This window comes from Bidens hawaiensis, unplaced genomic scaffold (assembly GCF_021521415.1).
Source record: "Bidens hawaiensis isolate Kalapana, Puna unplaced genomic scaffold, B.hawaiensis_p1.1 tig00004748_1, whole genome shotgun sequence".
NCBI classification, from domain to species: Eukaryota; Viridiplantae; Streptophyta; class Magnoliopsida; order Asterales; family Asteraceae; genus Bidens; species Bidens hawaiensis.
In genome coordinates this window covers 752,687-773,149 of record NW_027491294.1, presented here as the reverse complement: position 1 = coordinate 773,149, position 20,463 = coordinate 752,687, and the positions used below count along the sequence as shown (strand labels likewise).

General features: G+C 34.5%; 4 protein-coding genes across 5 annotated transcripts; 1 reads left to right on the top strand and 3 right to left on the bottom strand.

Moving 5' to 3' along the window:
* The first annotated feature begins 1,680 nt into the window (after positions 1–1,680).
* LOC143627905 (uncharacterized) lies at positions 1,681–3,306 on the top strand. Its single transcript, XM_077097621.1, has 5 exons — positions 1,681–2,150; positions 2,233–2,317; positions 2,419–2,490; positions 2,571–2,678; positions 2,803–3,306. The coding sequence occupies exons 1-5, from the start codon at positions 1,681–1,683 to the stop codon at positions 3,145–3,147; spliced, it is 1,080 nt and encodes a 359-aa protein (XP_076953736.1). The 3' UTR covers positions 3,148–3,306.
* A 997-nt stretch (positions 3,307–4,303) lies between these two features.
* On the bottom strand, positions 4,304–8,335 carry LOC143627973 (fasciclin-like arabinogalactan protein 17). 2 transcript variants are annotated; one of them, XR_013152676.1, is made up of 3 exons: positions 6,419–8,335; positions 5,297–5,441; positions 4,304–4,529 (listed from the first exon to the last, which is right to left on the bottom strand). XR_013152676.1 is itself a non-coding variant. In XM_077097672.1 (2 exons), exons 1-2 carry the CDS (start codon positions 7,713–7,715, stop codon positions 5,368–5,370), a joined length of 1,371 nt encoding a protein of 456 aa, XP_076953787.1. In that variant the 5' UTR covers positions 7,716–7,721; the 3' UTR covers positions 5,224–5,367. The 2 variants fall into 2 exon arrangements, 1 of the variants encoding a protein (XP_076953787.1); XM_077097672.1 differs by lacking the exon at positions 4,304–4,529 and having other exon boundaries at positions 5,224–5,441; positions 6,419–7,721.
* A 1,507-nt stretch (positions 8,336–9,842) lies between these two features.
* LOC143627974 (E3 ubiquitin-protein ligase RHF2A-like) lies at positions 9,843–12,896 on the bottom strand. The gene is made up of 8 exons (XM_077097674.1): positions 12,700–12,896; positions 12,150–12,287; positions 12,019–12,065; positions 11,874–11,936; positions 11,674–11,782; positions 11,249–11,589; positions 10,238–10,345; positions 9,843–10,163 (listed from the first exon to the last, which is right to left on the bottom strand). Exons 1-8 carry the CDS (start codon positions 12,703–12,705, stop codon positions 9,878–9,880), a joined length of 1,098 nt encoding a protein of 365 aa, XP_076953789.1. The 5' UTR covers positions 12,706–12,896; the 3' UTR covers positions 9,843–9,877.
* Positions 12,897–16,178: 3,282 nt separating this feature from the next.
* On the bottom strand, positions 16,179–16,655 carry LOC143627946 (uncharacterized). Its single transcript, XM_077097649.1, has one exon. It carries the CDS (start codon positions 16,653–16,655, stop codon positions 16,179–16,181), a length of 477 nt encoding a protein of 158 aa, XP_076953764.1.
* Between the last annotated feature and the right edge of the window lie 3,808 nt (positions 16,656–20,463).

Below are 20,463 nucleotides of genomic sequence, written 5' to 3'. Positions count from 1 at the left end.
TTCAATTTAGTTGGAAAATTTACATATACACTGTGTACACTATTTGGACACATTTGTTCCACAACCAATAACAAGAGGATAATTATGAGGACCGTATAAAGAATTTGTGTCTAAGTGTTACAACTAAGGATGCTAAATGTGTCATTATCACGGGTTAGAGGGCCAAACCTAACATGAACCCATGAGTTCTATACGAATTTGAACATGACACGAACCCAAAAAACGTCACACATGAACACGAACATGAAACGTGTATTTTTGGGTTTAGGTTGGAGGGGGCACAAACCGCAACCACCCGCCGGACCACCAATCACCGACCGATAACACATCACCTCCCCAACTACCTGCTGGAACCTGTTGCCACTGGCGTCCAATCATCCAGAAAAAACTGTTATCTTCTCTACACACACAAACATGTCTCTCCTCTCCTTTGTTTAGGTGTATCACCCGGAATCGATACCCATAAAACAAAATGGTGAGGGTGGCAATGGTGTATATGCCTGCGGTGGTCTACCCGTGTGCCCCCACCACCCATACACAGTGGCAAAGCTTGGACGTGAACGCCGAGGGGGGGACTAATGTATAAAAAATTTCACAAACTAGAGGGGACGGGCTTAAAATTTTGGTCGAAAACAGGTAAATTTACACTACGTATAAAATACTTCGGACGAAAAACAACTAAATTTACACCAACGCGCGAAAAAACAGGGGGCCGGGGCCACCTCTGGCCCTCAATATCATTCGCCTCTTCCCATACACGAGTGCAATCCGTTTATTCTTATATATAAAAAAAAAACCTTGTGCAAATTAATACATTAAAATTCTATAAAATTTCATATATTAATTTTTAGTTAAAAAACTATAATAAAGCTATTACACTTTTTTTTTCTAAATATAAAGGTCATGGGTTTTTTACCCTTGGAAAAAAGAAGCTAAATGTCACTCACGGGTTAAAACCCATGAATGTTCAAATTAACAGTTTAACACACTCAATGATGGATACAGCAACCACCATCACCCCATGCCTATATAAGTTAATAACCGTAAATTGGAAGCCGTTGTTGATGTGACAGAAAATACGGTGCAAGTTGTGACAGCTCACTTTGTAGTGGTTGTTGGGGCACAAGACGTGGGCCCAATCATATCGCTTTGCTGTGCCACGTTGGCACCATCACCCCTCACGTTCCTTCATTCTTTTCTTTTCCATAAATAATATATATTTCAACCATAATTCTTCTTCTTCTGATCATCATCATCATCATCATCATTATCACCAGTTAACCACTAATTCCATTAATCCAGCAGGTACTTCCTTAGCCTAATTACGTTAAAATAATAATAACTGTTTTTTATATTAATTTGCACCGGTTTTATTACTACTTCATTTTCTGTATTTGCACCGGTTTTTATCCATAATTAATTTTGTTAGATCTTTGCGATTACTTGATCCTTTGAATGTTAATCCACTAATTATGTTACTTATATTGATTAAAATTTCAGTTTGTTTCGCTGTTATAAACTAAACCACTGTTCGATCTTCAACTTTCATAACCGTTTTTTTTTATTATTATTATTTTAGAAACCCTAGTTTATAAGTTACTTCGATTTAGGTTTTGTTTAATATCTCTAAATCGATTTTTTGTTACTGAAATGTTATTATTATTATGTTTTTAAACAGGAATGGAGTCTGGAAATGAGGTTCCTTCAGAACCAGAAGTCTCTGTTGATCAAGTTAATGAAGGTGTGACAGATCCAGAGAATGTGAACAAAGTTGATGAGCAAGTTGATTCATCAACAACAACAGAAGTCAATCAACCTACTGAGAATAATAATATTGTTGATAAGACTAAAACTCAGAATCAGGTTAAGGCTTCTTCTACTTCTACCAAAGGGAATGCTTTGAAGAACACTAAATTGAGTAAAAGCAGTCCTAATATCGGCACATTTGGTCGAACACAGAGACCGGGTTTGTCTCAGAGCTTATCTTTCCCTGCAAAGACCCGATCGCTTGACTCGACGTCTAAACCGGTTGTGGAACCTACATTATCCACGTCTCGGTCACACCCTGCGAGTAGAAGAAGTTCAAGTGGTTTGAAGCCGGTTAAAACATCGGTTAAAGAAGATGATGGCACCAGTTCTACTGGCTCACCGTAATTTTTTTTATCTTACTTTGATTCATTCATTGTTTAAAATTTGTTTTTTTATTCATTGTTTGACTTGAATGTTGACCAGAATAACCACCACCCCTGGCGGCCGACGAAGGACCAGTACCGGTTTTACTTCCAGGTTGGATGAGCGGGCCGAAAGGCGAAAAGAGGTACATTTTTGTATTCTTTAGAATCATTTTTCGAAATATAAAAAACAACAGTTATTATTATTTTATTTTTTATGTTGTAAATTTGATGTTTTTGTCACTAGTTTAATTCAAAGATAGAGGAGAAAGTTCATGCAAAAGAAGTGGAAAAGAGTAATTTGCAGGCAAAGTCAAAGGTCTTGTGGTTCTTAAAGTCAACAAAAGATTATCTTTAACTAGAGGCTAATTGTTATATTTTTAACTTGTGAAAATACAGGAAAGCCAGGAAAAAGAAATCAAGAAATTAAGAAAGAGTTTAACATTTAAAGCTACACCAATGCCAAACTTTTACAAAGAGCCACCTCCCAAACCTCAACTCAAAAAGGTATCTTTTTGATCTTGTTAATACACGTCTTGAAAGCGATTATTCGTGTAATCGTGTTATGATTGTTATTTACTAAACTGTATTCCAAACACTCCCTCTTTTGTGTGTTTGTGTAAATATATAGATACCAACTACGCGTCCCAAATCACCAAAGTTGGGCAGAAGCAAGAGCTCATTGAGCAAGACCTCTGAACCAATAGAGGCAAGTAATAGCCCACGAGCCGAGAGAGACCAAACAATGTCACCTAGGGTCAACTCCACGAGCCGTAACAAAGGTTCCAGCTTGCACAACAGAAAGTCTTTGACCAAAACGTCGGAAGTCAATACTAAGTCAAAAGAAAAGGTTGTAAAACCGGAAGTCAAAGAGGAGAAACAAAGTCATGAAGTTGATGCGGTGCAGGAAAGTGGGATTGGTTCGAGTTCGGTCGATCAGGATACGACGCCTCAACAAATTGTTGTTGGGAGTTGAAGTTTTATTTTTTTCAAGTGTATGTAACTGGGAGGTGGTTGGTTTTGTTTTGATGTTTTAAAGGGTTCTTGTGCAGTGAATTTACTGTGAAAAATGGAGCTGTTTGTTACTTTTAATGGAATTTGAAGATGTTACTTTGCTTGCGTCAAGTTCTTTAATCAACAATCACCAATTTTTCTTTTTTTAAAAAAAAACCTTCAAATTTGTAATCTTGTGATTGGTAAAATTAAATTGACGAATAAAAATTACTAAAATTATTAGTTTAAATGTACCAAACTTACAATACCTTATGCTATACAATGCACGTTTGTTTGTATGTTTCAAATGTACCCTTTTTTATTTTTATTTTTTGCTAACTTCAAAAAAAAATGTTTAAACTTCATGTTATCTTACTATTATATTTATAACAAAATCAATAATTTTATTTTGTAGTTTTTTGCTTTTAAATTATAAAAACTGTATAAAAGCAACCGTACATAAAGATGAGTATATCACACAATTACCATTTACCATGCACATACAGCCCTAAAAAAACCAAAGGAATATTAGATTTTAATAATCTCTATTAAATAGTATTGACCGATAATAATCCATATTCGTTTTATCGCCACTGGCGGTCTCAAATTCAAAAAAGTTGGCCCTCAATGGTCCCCCGTTAAAAATGACTTAACGGCGTTATAGTTTTCTCTGAATTTTAAACCAATGTTTTAGTGATTTTGATCGTTAGGAGGATACGAGTTGACTGGTGTAAAACTTAGCTCAAAACAATTATCAAAACGACTCGATTTTGGTTAACTGTAAGTTCAAACACCATAATTGAAGCATTGTTTCGTCATTTTGAAACACTATTTCAAACTAAGTTTTACACCAATCGACTCGTATACTCCTAACGATTAAAAGCCCTAAAACATTGGTTTGAAATTCAGAAAAAACTATAACGCCGTTAAGTCATTTTTAACGGGGAACCATTGGGGGCCAACTTTTTTGAATTTGGAACCGCCAATAACGATAAAACGAATAGAGATTATTATCGGCCAATATGATTTAATAGGGATTATCAAAATCCAATATTCCAAAACCAAAAGACAAATATTTTTTTCTCATTGAACGAATGTTTTTACGAATGCGCAGCGATCACATTCTCTGACAAGTTAAATTATTTGTTGTACAAAATGATTTATATATTTGCATAATAATTTGCTCCAAAAAAACCCACTTGGACTAGTAGTAATTACATTACTCATAGTAACACCACCCAAAAATAATCAACTAAATGAAATTTAAAAGAAAAAAAAACTTTCTTCTGTAGGAAACATTCTTGAATGCAAACTGCAGCATCCATCAGAAAGCATTTCATTTATCTGCAAGATATATCTGGACACCTGCAAGCATTAAAATCCAATTAATTCCATATTTATCTACAATAAAAGATTTTTTTAAGAAAGAAAGATACCTAAATAAAAGAAAATGACACCAAAGGGCAAAAGGTCATTTACCAAATGAGTGTATTCTATTAATTAAAAAAATTTAACATCCGTTGGGATGATATGCGTGTATGTGGAGGTGTTAACGGTCTGGTTTTGACGCTTTAAGTTCATAGCACGAGCCAAACCGTTAAGAAGGGTTTTCTATTACTGAAACCGAAACCAAACCATTACTAATGGCTTGATTCCGCTTTGGTTTCACGGTTTAGGCTTATTCAGCTTTAATACAAGTTATCCAAAATAATAAATAAGATACATAAGAAATGCTAAAAATAAAGTTGTCAAGAATTTTATAACAAAAGCTATCATAATAGAAGCAAAACTGGAATGGATTGTAAACAAATAATCAGGCCAGTTTTCAGCAAGAATTTTGAACACTTAAATATTTTGTCAAATCTCACTATCCGGCCTAGTTTTATACGGCTGGTTTTCAGCATATACATTAACAAGATTTAATCTAGCTCAAGCCCAAACCTATTATTTATATAGATGTAGCAAATAAATAATTACATACCTATTTTTTGAACGTGTGACTTATTTTCTTAAAACAAGTGAAAATATTTGTACACTTATGACATTTCTACCGATACAAGAAGATGAACTAGACAAACTAATTATTGGCTTATTGCTATAGATATATAATTTGATGTCATGTGTTTGCTCACCTTTTAGTCTGCGGCAATATGGCTATTCTTTTTATGCATTTTGTTGCAATTATATAAAATACATTTATCTATCAATAACAGCTTGTAAATTGAGTGTCTTTCCCCAATGCTCCAAGAACCGAACACGCCACTTCCAGTAACCTCCCTGCAATTTGCAAACAACAGCTTGTAAATTAAGTACAATGTATTGGTTATAATGCACAATGTACAACTTGTCATACAACGGTATTGTCAGCAAAAATATTTACCAACCCAGATGACAATTGATACTTGATAAAGATGACAAGAACAAAAGAAAGCAAAGGGCCCCAAATAGGAAAACATCAAGGATCAGTGACAGTTAATGTTTTTGTCCTAGAGTACAAGCATCAGTACACGTGGTACAACATGGTGATGCATGATTACAGGTCATACAAAAACAGGTTGTTGTCAAGGGAGATACTGCAATCTGTTGTGTGGTAGAGATTGAAGAACATGGGTTCCAGCTGGATTTATGGAGACAACATTATGACCAACTTTAACCATTGGGATTTTTAGCAGATTTCATTAGTTCATCAAAACAAATAAAAAATAAAACATGTCTCTAAGACATTATTATAGAGATAAAAACATTTTTTAATCTCTTGATTTTCTCTACAATTTTAAATAAACACTTAAAAAAGAAATATACGACGGGTCAGCCAAACCATTAGCTACCGTTTCAGAAAACGACAAATCAAACCTCTTAGGTTGGCGGATTGACCCAAATTTTTATATTTTTCAAAATCATAAATTTGTATAAAAACTTTTAAATTATCATAAATATAATAAATTATCATAAATATAAAAGATATGTAACAAATTAGATATGCAACAAATTAATTATCAAACCGACCAACTCATATGAATTGCTTCAGTTTGGTCGGGTTAGATCGCCGGTTCCAAGTTCCAAACTATCTGCTAGACCATTAAACACCTATTAACCCTATGGCATAAAATTAGTTAACCTAAAATAACCTAAACTAACCAAAATGGCATATTACACTTAACCTAATAGACCCAACAATCCTAAGGTAAATTGGGATTTGTTCATATAATTTGTAAACATTAAACAGGTTTTCAAATAAAATCATACAAATACACCTCTTTTTTGCTTAACCACAACATCACCAGCCGGCTTCGGCTTCTCCTCCACCGGAAACAAAACCCCATCAATCCCCTGCACCGAAATTCTCCCATCCGTATAAATATCCGGATCAAACAAATACGCCGACTCCTCACCCGACCCAAACTTAACCGACCCATCCGCCTCCTCCGCCACAACCTTATGCGGCAGCCGCAACGTATCATAACTAACTTTACCAAACCGCCTAACCGAATTATACATACTCTCCTCCGTCTGATACTCCGGTATCAAATGATAATACATAATCTGCTCCGGCGCACCGGGGTCACTAAGCTGATCAGTCGTTAACTTCGCCATTGCCTCATCGTTCGGCGCTAACACCGTTAAAACATAACCCTCGGATACTAACTTCCCCATCTCCGTCGCTAACGCCGTTAAGTTCACCAATATATCCGCTAATTCATTATAACCGCCGTAATGTAGTAGGGTTTGGATAAAGTCCTTCACCTGACTCTCGCCGTCGAAGTGGCGGCGTGCGCCGCCGGGTCCCGGCGCCGGCGCCGGAGCTAGCGACGGACCCGGAGCTAACGCGTCGTAAACCGGTAGCTCCGGCGGAGAACCCGCCGGAACCGGAGCCGGTTTTTTCAACCGGTTCGTTCTCGGATCCACCACCGGAGCTCCTTCCGGTAACACGGCGGAGATTGACGTCAAGCTTCTTCTCCGGTTAAACTCTTCTTGTACTAATCTAGGTACTAATAACCGTTCAATCCCATGGATCAACCCGTCGTGTCGGACCACGTCGTCGGGTCGGGTCAGTTTCGCTAACCCGCCGACAACTTTCTCGCCGGAGCTTTCTCCGGTTAACTTTAACCAGTTATCTTCTTCTTCTAAGCAAAGGGTTTCATAGTGGGTAAACCCGGATTCGGATCCGGGTCCAGACCCGGACCCGGGCCAGTCATCCGACCCGACCCGGAACGGAATGACGTGAAAAAGCAGGAGATTTTGAAGCGATTTGAGATTACCGGGTTCGAGTAAGAACCGTTTGAAATCCGGATCTAGGTGTTTATCGAGGGCTTCATTAACCGGTGCGAAAATGGTGATGTTGTGTTTGGAAACAGCTTCTTCTAGGGTTTGTAACAGCAAGGCTTTCTCAACGAGTTCTGATAACTCAGTGTAGTGCGAGTCGAGTAAAGCTACGAGTACCGAGTTGGAATTGATGGGTGTGGAAGTAGAAGAAGCATTAATGGGTGTTATCAGTATGAGATTGAAGATCAAGAACAAGATCCCCAATGCACCATAGATCTGGGTGTCCATGGTGTGTTAAATCTGGTGAGAAGACGATTGGTGAGAGTATTGAGGTTAAAGAGAAGTGGGTTTGTGTTGGTTTTGAGTTTAGTGGTTTCTCTCTCTAGAAATGCAGAGTTTCTCTCTCTAGGTTTTGGTTATGGCGGAATGAAGGGGTAAAGAGAGAGAGAAGAAGAAGAAGAAGAAGAAGAAGGGTGAAACGGCGTGATGTGGTGTCGTTTTAGGACAATGGCCCGTGAAGAATGAACATGTACAAAAGATATACTGACGCCGACTCCACTTTGTCATGTTATTACATTAATACGTGAACCGAATTAATATATATGGTAATTATTTAATAATATTATTAATAATGCCTTTTTATATTTTTTTATTTTATAAATGGTTACTTTTTAATTTGTTTTGTTAGTCAATATGGTTTACTATTTTGGTCAGGCTATGTATTTTGTCGTATAAAGTATTATTACACGTTGTTCAAATCATAAAAGAGACGTTGAAGATTGTTTAAAATGAGTTTATCTACAATAATGTATTACGGTTTAATTATGTTTCAAGCAAGTTTTATACAATAATGTTGATGATTGATGGATTGATGATGATTTGGAAGATTACTTGTGTTAGGGGCTTAGGTCTAGGTTGATGATGTGGAAGATGAGCTTGGATAGTCCCGGTAGCCGGTACTGATCTCGAAAATCTTAAATATTTTGTACCGGTACCGAAATGTTCGATTCGGTACTTTTATTTTGTGCAACATTCGGGAAATACCGATACCGTACAAAAAACTCAAAATTTGGTACCAATTCGGTACCAACTATACCGAATCTTCAATACCGGTCCGGTACTGCAGCCGGTACCGAAAACGTTCATCTCTAATGATGTGTCACGGGCTCCTTAATCGTTAGTTGCAAACAAATGATAACGATGTTTCACTCATATGTGTATAGTTAGAGCTTACATACTCATATGCTTGTTTGTATATCTAGGTATCTACTTGTTTGCTTTGCTAAGGATTTTTACTTACTCTTTCTGACACAAGGACGCATAGTTGATTTTTGAAAGCGGTTTTGAAGCATATTGGAGTGTAAACTATCTGAGTCAGTTGTGAGCTATAGTGATCGGATAGCTAAAAGCTTGAATCGACCGAGGTTAAACGAACTTAAGATTTGTTTAGCTCAGCTGAGCTCGTGAGCTTAAACGAGCTTATTATTCATACAACTATTATTTAAAATACTAGTTTTATGTTTGCATAATAGTAATACTACTTATACAATTATGAGAAAATTAATTAATGCATTATAAGAAATAAATAAAATATAAATAAATTAAATTATAATTATTAATAGGCAATGCCGAATCAAGTTTTAAAACCACTCACAAACAAAACTCGAGCTTTATAACAAAACAACTAAGCTAAATTTTAGGAACATAGCTTTAAATGGGTCAAACTCAAGTTTATACATCATCAGAAAGACACAACAAAAGTACTTGTTTATAGCATAATATTAAACAACCTCAAGTCTTTTGTCCCATCATGAATCATTGGTGGGAGTGTGCCTTCTGTCTATTTCTATATTCCGTTATTGGTATTATAAATATAGAAATGTTACAGGATGTTTGAAGTTTTATATTCAAGCCTATTTTTCAACAAACTCTAAGAAATAGAAGCATGTTATAACCCAAACCCGTTCGGACTAAAACCAAGCCCAGTAAAAGCAGAAGCATGTTTGAACACCAATAGATTAGCCGAGTTACTAGATTTATGGGCGGATAAAGTCTCACAAGTAGAAAATTTTCATCAACACAACAAAAGTTTTGTCAGGTTATACTGCCACTAATATAGCCCGACAAAACTAATGGTTATATAGTTCACAGAGATTTAATAATACGATAAAACATTTCAGATTCTGGCCAGTGATACGAATTCAAAGCAAAATACCAAAAGATTTACAAGCAGAACGTAAAGTTTTACAAGCGTCCACCAGATAATGTAATGCAGAAACGGGTCTCAGACAATCTGCAAACGAAAAAAAATAGAAATCATCAACAAAACAGAAACACCATGATGAGAAAAGAATATATACGGCCCGTTTGACTACCAAAGTCAAAATGCATATATAATCAAGAAACATAGATGTTATCAGAGAATGAAGTATTGCACTCGCCTTTATTGGTCAAACATTAATACCAGCTGTCTCAACACAATTATGGTTACGTTCTCGTGCATCTGAAACCCGTTGGACTAAATTACTCGATTCATCATCATCCTCATGATCCTCGTCATCATGATCTTGAATATTATTTTGTTGAACATTAAGGTGTTCGATCATGCTAGACATATTAGTTATTCCACCATTAACTTCTCTTCTTGCTTCCGACCCAATATTTGACATGGATGGACTTTTGTTAAAAAGTTTATCTTTCCACCCGCGTGTACTCTTCGAAAGTGATTCTTTATATCTTTAATAAAAATATAAACTTGATTTAGAATTCAAACATATTTTCAGATCAAACAGGTTAAAGAACTTAAATACCTCGTTGAGAAAGCACTGAATCTTGATTTCCATGTATCTGAAGCTGCTTGCGAGTCTGATGGTCCTGCCTGATCTTGATCAGGCAGGGAAGATAGACTACTCGAGCTTCTGTAAATAAACGTAACAATTTTTAATGTTTAAAAAGAACTACGGAAGTAAAGAATCGAAATTCCATATATACCCCTATAAACTTACTAGATAAGATATATGCCAAAATTCAAAAACCAAAATTAAAATAGAGTAAATTACACTTTTTTACGCCCTGCTTGCGGTGCGCGCATATAATGTATATATGTGTGAACCCTCGGGTGGGCAAAAGTAAAATTGCACTAATTTTGACGTTATTTTACTAATCTCGTGAAAATAACGTTAAAAGTGGCGGAAGGTTAATCAGGCATCATGTGGTGGCGTTGATAGCCGAAAGACAAGGGCACATGCACCAATCAGCCGGTGTCCCGATGATTGAGTGCTATGTGCCTTATGTCCAAGGCTTGATGCAAAACTACTATCGAGCCGGGGTCTCACCGGAAGCAGCCTCTCTATCCCTATGGGATAGAGGTAAGGCTGTCTACATCTTACCCTCCTCAGACCCTACCATAGCATTGCTATTGGTGGGATATACTGAGTACGATGATGATGATGATGATGAAATTACACTTTTTGTCCTTTCGGTTTACTAAAAATTGCAGGTAATGTGATATCCTTCAACTAAGGTAATTACATAAATAGTCCTTTGAATGTTAAATGACCAAAATGTGTCCTCATGTGCGAACCAAGTGATTGGACTTAACGTAGAAAGTTAACGCCAATTAGTGAAAATAATGTAATGCGTTACAACTTTTCAAATAAAGGACGTTCTTTGTAATTACCTTAGGTAAAGGATAGAGCCTTAATAGTTTAATCTAAAATTGTCACTACAAAAATTACCTAAAAGTTATCCCTTTTGTAACATTAACAACCTAAGAATGTATAGTTATTGATACACGCTATAATTGAACAAATGTAAAATACCTATGAACAATCGAGGTCAAATGTTGACTATTTGACCCGTTAGCGGTTCCAGATGAGGTGATATGTTGGACCGTCGCACCCTCACGAGCTGTAAATAAGGCCGGTACCCTAACAGAGTCAACAGCAGCCGCTTCAACTTGCTCTTGAACGGGACCGCCAGAAGCTCCACTAGGGTTAGCTGAAAACACCAAGAACTGTGGACGACTTTGACCTGCTGACCCACGGTTCCTAGACCCATCCCTTCGACCCATGTGTTGGTGGGTCCTACCCATGGCAGCTGCAGCTGCCAAATGTTGGATGATTCGATCCTCAAGTTCACTACCGTTAACACCAACCGGCAACTGAAATCAAAAGTCAATCATTCAAAGTCAAAGTCAAAACGTTAATATCAAAAGACAACTATTTGCTTTGCAAAAGTGGCATACATGTTGTAGCTCAAAATCACCAAGAGTCGGGTGATGAAATATTGTCGAATTTCTTGTCGGGTTGATCCTGACCCGTCTTTCTTGTTCAACCGCCTCCAATAATTCTTGACTGCAAATGTCACACGCGTTAGCACATCAAAACATGCGCACACAACGTGAAAGGCTAAATATAGATAAAATAAAATATACAAAGGCGCCACCTTGATGGATCTTTTAGGCTAATTTCTTGCCAACACATAGGACAATTAGAGCTTCTTTGACACCTGTTATCGACAACATATCAAAACCGTCACATTTTAAGTTTTAAGCCGTATTATATTTGACATTTTAAAGAATGTTTTGTACCATTCAAGAATGCATTGAAGATGAAACTCATGCTTGCAGCCAGTGACCTGAAATTACATAAATTAACATGAAATGTGTATTCATAACATCATTTAAATCAATAAACATGAATAAAATAATAAAATCAATACAGTTTTTGGATCATTATCACAGAAAGCTTCAAGGCAAATGCTACAAGAATCATCACAAGCTTCTTGAATCCCTCCTTCCACAAAAGCTGCAGGTGAAGTCAAATGACTCTCATTCTTTCCATCTGCCATTTTTGGAACCTAACACCACAAAATCCAATTAAATTATAAAACTTTAATAATAATACCATGAAGGAATACAAAATCCAAAGTTTCCCAAATGCAATCTGTATTTATATACAATTATAAAACCTTAAACTCAATAATTATGTGCAACTGGTAGCAAAAGCCTTCACCTTTATACAAAATTTGATAACTATATAACTCATATTCAATCCCATCTCTAATTCTAAAACAATAAAACTGAAAAAGACTCAAATACACCATAAATTATGTTAACAATAATAGCAAAACAAATCATATACAACACATACAACAAATACCCATCTGAAAAAACACAATAAAACAAGAAAATCTTGAAACAAAATTGTATGATGAATTCTTAAAAAAAATATATGAGATGAGTTCCCATATGTTGAAATTGTGAATTTACCTCCATGGGAAAAGAAGAAATGTTGTGATGAAGAAGCCTAAAAAGCTTTGGGTTGAAATAAAGATCAAATTTTTATTATGATTTCCTAAAAAGATTATTATCAAGATTTGTGGAAACCATGAAAGATTTGAGAGGGAATTAGATAGCGTTTGGTTTGGAGGGTTTGAGGAGATGGAAGATGATGGAATGGAAGGAAGTACCACTTTACCTTTTGATTCTTCCAATAACATTGGTCCACTTTCTTTTTAATTTTATTATATCATCATTATAATAACAAAATATTATTTAGGGTTGCTTAAAATACTAGGTTTCTCCAAAATTGGTGGTTATGTATTATTGCATAGAGGAGATGGATATGATCGTGTGGTTCTGTTGATGACACGATGATACTCCAGTGGTCCGTGAGTGATCCTAATTTGTCGTTCAAAAGAAAAATAAAGGGTTGCTTAAAATATCTCTCACAAGAAAACAATTATAAGGTGTTTAGGGTTTACGGATTTCATTTCTCGTGTATCAGGGGGTACGGTCTTATGACGGTTGATGAGTTGATTTTGAACTTAGCTCCGAATTGAGAGGTTTACATGTGAGATTTTTTTCCGTGAAAAAAAAAGAAAGGAAAACAATTATAATTTGACTAAATAACCTTTAGGTGTCTTAATGTATGTGTGTGAGTTACTTGTGATTTGCTTTCGCTTAAAGCCGAATTTAGATGGGCTTTAGTTGAACCTTGAGTTTAAAGTAAGTTTGTTTAATAAACGAGATTGAGACTTAGCTTTATTTACCGAGCTTAAGATGACTCTCAAGTCTAAATGTGTGATATTTATAAGCTTTTACTGTATATGTATAATATATTTATCTTATAAATATTATTTTATATAAAAATATGATAAAAATACTAAATAGTATATATTATGTCATATAAGTATTTTTATAATTAAAATATAAATACATTACGGTTAAAATAAAAAAGTATATAAATCAACTCATTAGTACTAAATTAGTTGAGATCGAGTTTGAAAACTATTCACTAGCCGAGGTTAAGTATAATAAGCTTGCTCAACTCAGCTCCTTTACTCCCACAAATATAAATATTATTAGACTAATAGCAGGTAACCATCAATTGATTAATGCATTTTCACCATTCAAATTTACATTAATAAAATTATTTAAATTGATATCATATAACAATATACCCTTACAAATATCAACTTCCATTGAAGTGATCAGACAAGTTTGTTTTATTTTACTAAAACAAATGCGTTTAATTTTGATAATAACGTTTTATATGCACTTGAAATTTGACTAGCTACAATAATATAAACTTTTTGTGGAATTTAGACAAAGTTTGGCATTTATAAAGAAATACAATTAATTGTAAAAATTATTTGAAAATGACTTACAGCGCAACTTATAATACAACTTGTTGCTCGTTTGCCCTCTATCATGACATAAACATTTCATATTTAGATGATTAAAATGACAATTCTAATTAAAAAACTACTTTAAATAAATTTTAAATTTTCAAAAGCAAAGTTTGATTGTTTCTTGTAATGAGTGGGTGGTGCTAATGTGATTTCATGGTGTTTGAAAAGTCAATGAGCATCAAAGGGGGTCCCAAAGCAAAAGGTGGGATCCACTCTTTCTCTCAATAATCGTAATAATTGTGAATATATTATTTTCTTTGTATTATACGTGTTTGACCTAATTCGAATCCATCAAATAAATCAAATAAAACGTTTGCTGTCCGAAAAAAATAAAGTTTATTACCCAACGTCACATTCTAAAATGCAAGCCCATCTATCTAATACAGTACAGTCGAAGTTTGAATCGTTGATTACATATTTACATGTGTAAAAGATGGGCTTATTGAGCATGTGGTCTGGGTTGGGCCTATAGATATGGAGCGTCAGGTACTTTGGTGACCCGGTCCTGTTTATCAAAAGAATTATAGTAAGTTTTGAAGTTAATTATATAGATTCATTTTGTGGTTGCACTTTAACAACAATAAAAATCAAACTCAAAACCTTAAAATATTTATTTTATCTCATAAATCATAATCCTACTTGAATTCAGATGAATCTGGTTTTTAAACAATAAAAACATCCAACCCAATTAAAAACATCAAAACCAATGAAATTAGAAATATCAAAGCTGTTATTAGACTACTTATGATGTTTTATCGATAGAAACATTCGTGGCGAACTACACTACTCTTAAATTACATCTATTTCATTAAACTAACGTTCTATTCTAGAATTGAACTTGAACTTCTGCCAAAAGGCATAAACATTTCACTGGGCCAACTACCCAGATAATTAGTCAATTTATTTATGTAAAGTTATAATTATCTAATTGAAGATATAAAGTTATTTAATATATGAGAGAGACGGTAAGAAAAAATTTAGACTTACGTCTGAAATGGTTTTTTTTGGCTTCCTGTTAATCCATGCTAATGTTTTTAACTGTATATCGACGACACGATTACATAAATCACTCGTTTAAAGCCCCACGTTAAGTTTTCTCCCTTGCGCAGATAAGAAACTCAATTATTTTAACAACGTTGGCTTAATTTATATAATACGAGAAAGTGTTACAAGTATGATTGATAGAAGAAATAGACTGATATTTACGTACCAGTGACAGTACAACTCTTACGCTTTGTACAGATTTTTATTAAACTTTGTTATTTCGTTTGAAAATCATAAACGTGTAATTAATTAGTTATCACTAAAAAGGTACAAAAGTATTCATTTACCAAGTATAAAATTTATTAATCCACTTTAACTGAGAGAATCATCATAACTATTTTTATACAAATCAACCCGTTAGGTTAGTTCGTTAATCACAAACTTCACAATCAAAACGTAATAACTGAACCATCGATTTCCCAATTAACTCGATTTCTCAAATACAATCCGAATAACTGGTTTTTCATCTATCCCAAACATAATATCACCTTCACATAATGCATTAACAACTTGTACATTATGCACACTACATGGGTTTTAGTATTTCACCCATGCCTTAAGGGGTGTTTGGGATTTCTTATTTACACCAACTTATAACTTATAAACTTTTTGAAAAGTTAATAATGTGTAAAAAGTGTTTGGCAAACCATAAGGACTTATGGTTTTTAACTTATGACCAAGGCAAAATAAGAGGGTTTTGAAAAGTTATGATTCTGTAACTTATTAACTTAAAGGGTATAATATTCCCAAACACTCCTTAAAAAACAACTTATTAACATAAGTTAATCTAAACACTTTTATACAAACTCTTTAAAAAGTCATAAGTTTATAATTCATTTTCACATAAAGTCCTTTTGGATTTAAATAAGGAATCCCAAACACACCCTTAGTGTTTAAAAATGCCACAAAAGTAATCATTTGACGGAGAAAGGTAACATACAAATTAAATTAACATTTAATTGTGATAATCAATCAAGTACAATAATTGATTCTCACAATTAGCATTTTAATTTAATTTGTATTTGAAACAACACGCGATATTACTTCCTTTGACACGACGACGTTTCCGACGTTGGACGGACTCCTCCAAAACCCGGTTTCCGAGAACTTATCCCACATTTCATTCTCAAACGCCACCACATCTTTATCCGCCGGCGCCGGCGCCATAAACGTCTCCACCGTCGCCGACGTAAGCGCCCCAAGCTCCTCATCCACGCTCCGACCACCACCATTATAACGCATCATCAACCTCCGCCGCCGCCGTTTACGCATAGCATTCCGGCAAAGCCCCGCCGGAACCTTGTACATCGTCAGCACCATGAAATCAACCACCGCGCACGGGACGCAGCAGCAGACCGCGGCCACCTCCGCCATGGCGCCGCCAACGACCTCACCGACGCGGTTGGTTCGACGGGTGGGGTGATTCTGCAGCAGTTGACGGCGGTCGTCCGGTGAACGGCGAGAGATGATACATTGGGGCTTTGTCATGGTGAGGGTTGAATTGGAGATTGGTGGGATTAATTTGATGGATCATGAACGGTGAAGGATTTGACGGTCGTCGGAGTTAGGGTTTGGGTGAATGATTCGACGACCGATTAATATGGTGGAACGTTGAGTGGTGGTGCTATAAAGGAATTAAGACGGAAGTAATGGAAGGCTAGGGTTGGATGGTTACGTATTATGTGGAAAGAACTCAGATTATTATGGTTATATATATGGTTTGTTGTTATCATGATATACGTACTTTTTTTTTTAAGTAAAAATGTCAAGTAATTTAAATTTAAACCCATAAACAAACCAACCATATATGTAAATTTTATTCTAATTCATATGGTTTGGATGTGATCTTTTTAAAATTCCATCGTTTAGCTTGTCATCACCATCGAGTGTTGATGACGGGTTTTATAATGACACGGTTAAACAAGCCATGAATATAATGGTCTAGCCGTACAAACAGCAAGTCGGTGTAAAAAAGGTAACAAGAGTTTCAGTGAAGAGGATTGTGGAGCCTTACATGAACGTAGGGGTTTTCAATTTTCGAATCAGACTCGAATAATTCAAAATTCGATTCGGCTCGCATTTGAATTTGACGGTTCGAACTCGATTTTCAGTCATTCGAATTCGATTCGGTTCGAACTCGATTTAAGTAATTGAATTTCGAATCGGTATTCGATTCGAAATTCGAATTCAAATTATACATTTGTATTTTTATTATATATATACATACTTATGACAAGATAAACTATATAAATCTTTTGAGTTAAAAAGATTAAAAATAGAAAGTCATCATTTTGGTTAATAATTAATGTAATTGGACACTGATAACTTTAAATGAATTATTTATTTTATAGAATTGTATTTTTGTTGTTAAAAAGCTCATATTTATGGTGATTTTGAAATTGAAATATATTTTTTTAACTGAATTCGAATCGAATTCGATTCAAACTTCATTTTCGAATCGAATCGAATTTCGAATAATCTATTCTGAATTCGAATCGAACCGAATTTGTCGAATCTATTTCGAATTCGAAATTTCAAAATTCGAATAATTTGATTCGAATACATTCGAATATTCGAAATTCGATTCGTTGAACACCCCTACATGAACGGGTGATAGAGAGGAAATTATTGGTTGAGATCACAGGAAGTTTTACATTAGCAATGTTTATGTTTATGAATGTAAAGAGCAGAAGAGTAGATTTAAAACATATTATTATTGAGCTTTCTTCGTCCCGCCATTTTATATAAAAATGAATAACTAACTATTCTAGGTGATGTTAGTATTTGTTTTTAAAAACATGCTATAACATAAAGACTTTTATTTTCTTTAATTTAAGTATAGTATTGTAATAGTTTAAAAGGTGATTCTTTAAAACGTTGATGCGTTGTGCACATATGTGTGTGAAATTATTAATGTGCATGATTATAAACACATTGTCACGTAATTATAAACATGAGTTGCTTCTTTATTATATTATATTCATTAGGTAACCATTTATATAAGGCGTAAGATATTTTGCATAATTAGGTATATATGTTGCATAATTTGTGCATGGGTATGTAATATTTATTAGTTATTATGTAAGAGACGGGTTTGCCCCTCGCCCAAGGATATGTGTCACGTCCGATGGCTTTGTACCTTTTATAGAATGAAAGACGTGTCTACATGTCACACACACATGCATGTATGTATGTATGGTAATTACGTATTAGCTAGCCGGATCAAAGATATAGTTGTTTTGTTTTGCGTCATTAAGTGGACCCGATTGTCTCAGCACCACCAAGTCTAGCAAGCTACTCCTAGGTGTAAGGTGTTGACGGCGTTGTTGGGTTCGAAATGGTCGTTTGCACAAAACTACAAACCACTTCTTTCGTTGACCAAATTCAAATCATAAAATGGTAAATAGTTTTACTGTTATGCCACTCACGCTATCATACCATGCAAACATGACGGAAATTAACCATAATTTTACTTGATAAATGGTCAAACTTTGTAACTTTTTCTACATATTAAATCTAAAAAGAACATGCATGTAAAATGAGATTTATCAATTCTATAAGCTTTGTTTGATTAATTAATCGAATAACTCCGTAAACTTGTCTGTCTTATTTAAAATTCAGTTACATTGTACATGTTTGAATAAGACAAGCAAACTTTAATCTTTGACGGTGATAAAATAAAAGGTTATATAGATTTTATTCCTTACCGGTATAAGAACTATCAAGTTTTTTTGTTCTAAGTATAAAAATATGAATAAAGTAAGAAACCTTTCTAAGCATGCATTAAATCTGTCTAGTTGTTTCTATTTAATTTCTACCAGTTATCCTAACAAATTAACATCCATTCAAGCTAAAATAAATATTGACATTACTCAAATTAATACCTTAAATAGGTAGAACAATATACTTAGTGTTACTTACTATATTACCTTAGTATGTATTGTATCCTTATTTTAAAAAAATAATAACAGTTCAACTGCAAGGTTGAATGTGTTGATCAAGTCATATATTGATTACTCTTCCAGAAGGACATAACACTATATGGGTGAACTAACTACATAACCTAGCCGGCATTTTACCATGCAAAGTTGCAAACTATATAATATTATACTATAAGACTTTTTCAAGTTGACCAAGCTATTTCTTCTGGCCTGGCTTCTTCAATACCTTCACTCTCACAAGTATCATATATAAACAATTGCTCACTAGATAATTTTGCAAATATCAAGCTATAATCAAAGATCCAAATATAAACTTCGAACATGACTACCGCTACCGCCACAAAGTTGCAACGACTGAAGGGTCCAAATCCCTCACCTTTGATGATAAACAAGAACTCCTCAAAGGTTATCAAGAAAAGTAACATCAATAATCGGAACCATAAGCATATGAATAGAGGTGAAGTCTATAAACCTCCGGTGATTATTTATCTTAAGTCACCTGATGTCATTCATGTGCACCCTCATGAGTTCATGGCCACCGTTCAAAGACTCACCGGAAAACTAACCGCCCTGTCTTCACATGTTCCAGATGGTGCTATCGAGTATAACATTGACATCAATCGACGATCGGACTCCATAGTTTATGAAATTTGAATAATGGAGTTAAAATGTTCAGGCGTATTATTGTTATTTGTAAACAGTCAAACATCAAAACTGTTTTTTAATATTCGTTAGAAACTTAGAAGATAGAATAGAAACAAAATCCTAATCAAATGCACAAAAAATGTATTGATTTACATTTACTTTTGTCGCTATCATGTAACTTGTGATTATGATGATTGATTTATTTTATGACAATTTTGTAAAATACTTTACATAATAAAATAGTACTTGTTGTGAATAACTTGAATTAAAGTTGTAACTTGTAAAATGATATCCTGAAAGTTATGTCACTTATAATAATTTATAAGGATTTGGTAATTAAATGATACCTATAATAAATTTTAATAGTTGGAGTGAATGTTAACTATCACATCTTGTATTTATTTAGCTTTACGAACAGATCACCACTAACTATCTAGCTTTTCATGTGATGTTTGTTATGTCAGAACTAATATACGTAATCAACAAGTCTAATACAAGTAATCGGTATGTACTGATTACTATAAATGTTTGTTCGTTTTCATTACTGTTTCCGTCCCTCAGCCAACCTTCTTAATACATGTGTGTAATCAGTACGTACCGATTACACACATGCATAAAATAATAAGGTTTGGCTGAAGGATGGAAACAGTAATTAAAACGAACAAACATTTATAGTTATGGTTTAATAAAGATTAGGTTGCCATTGCGGG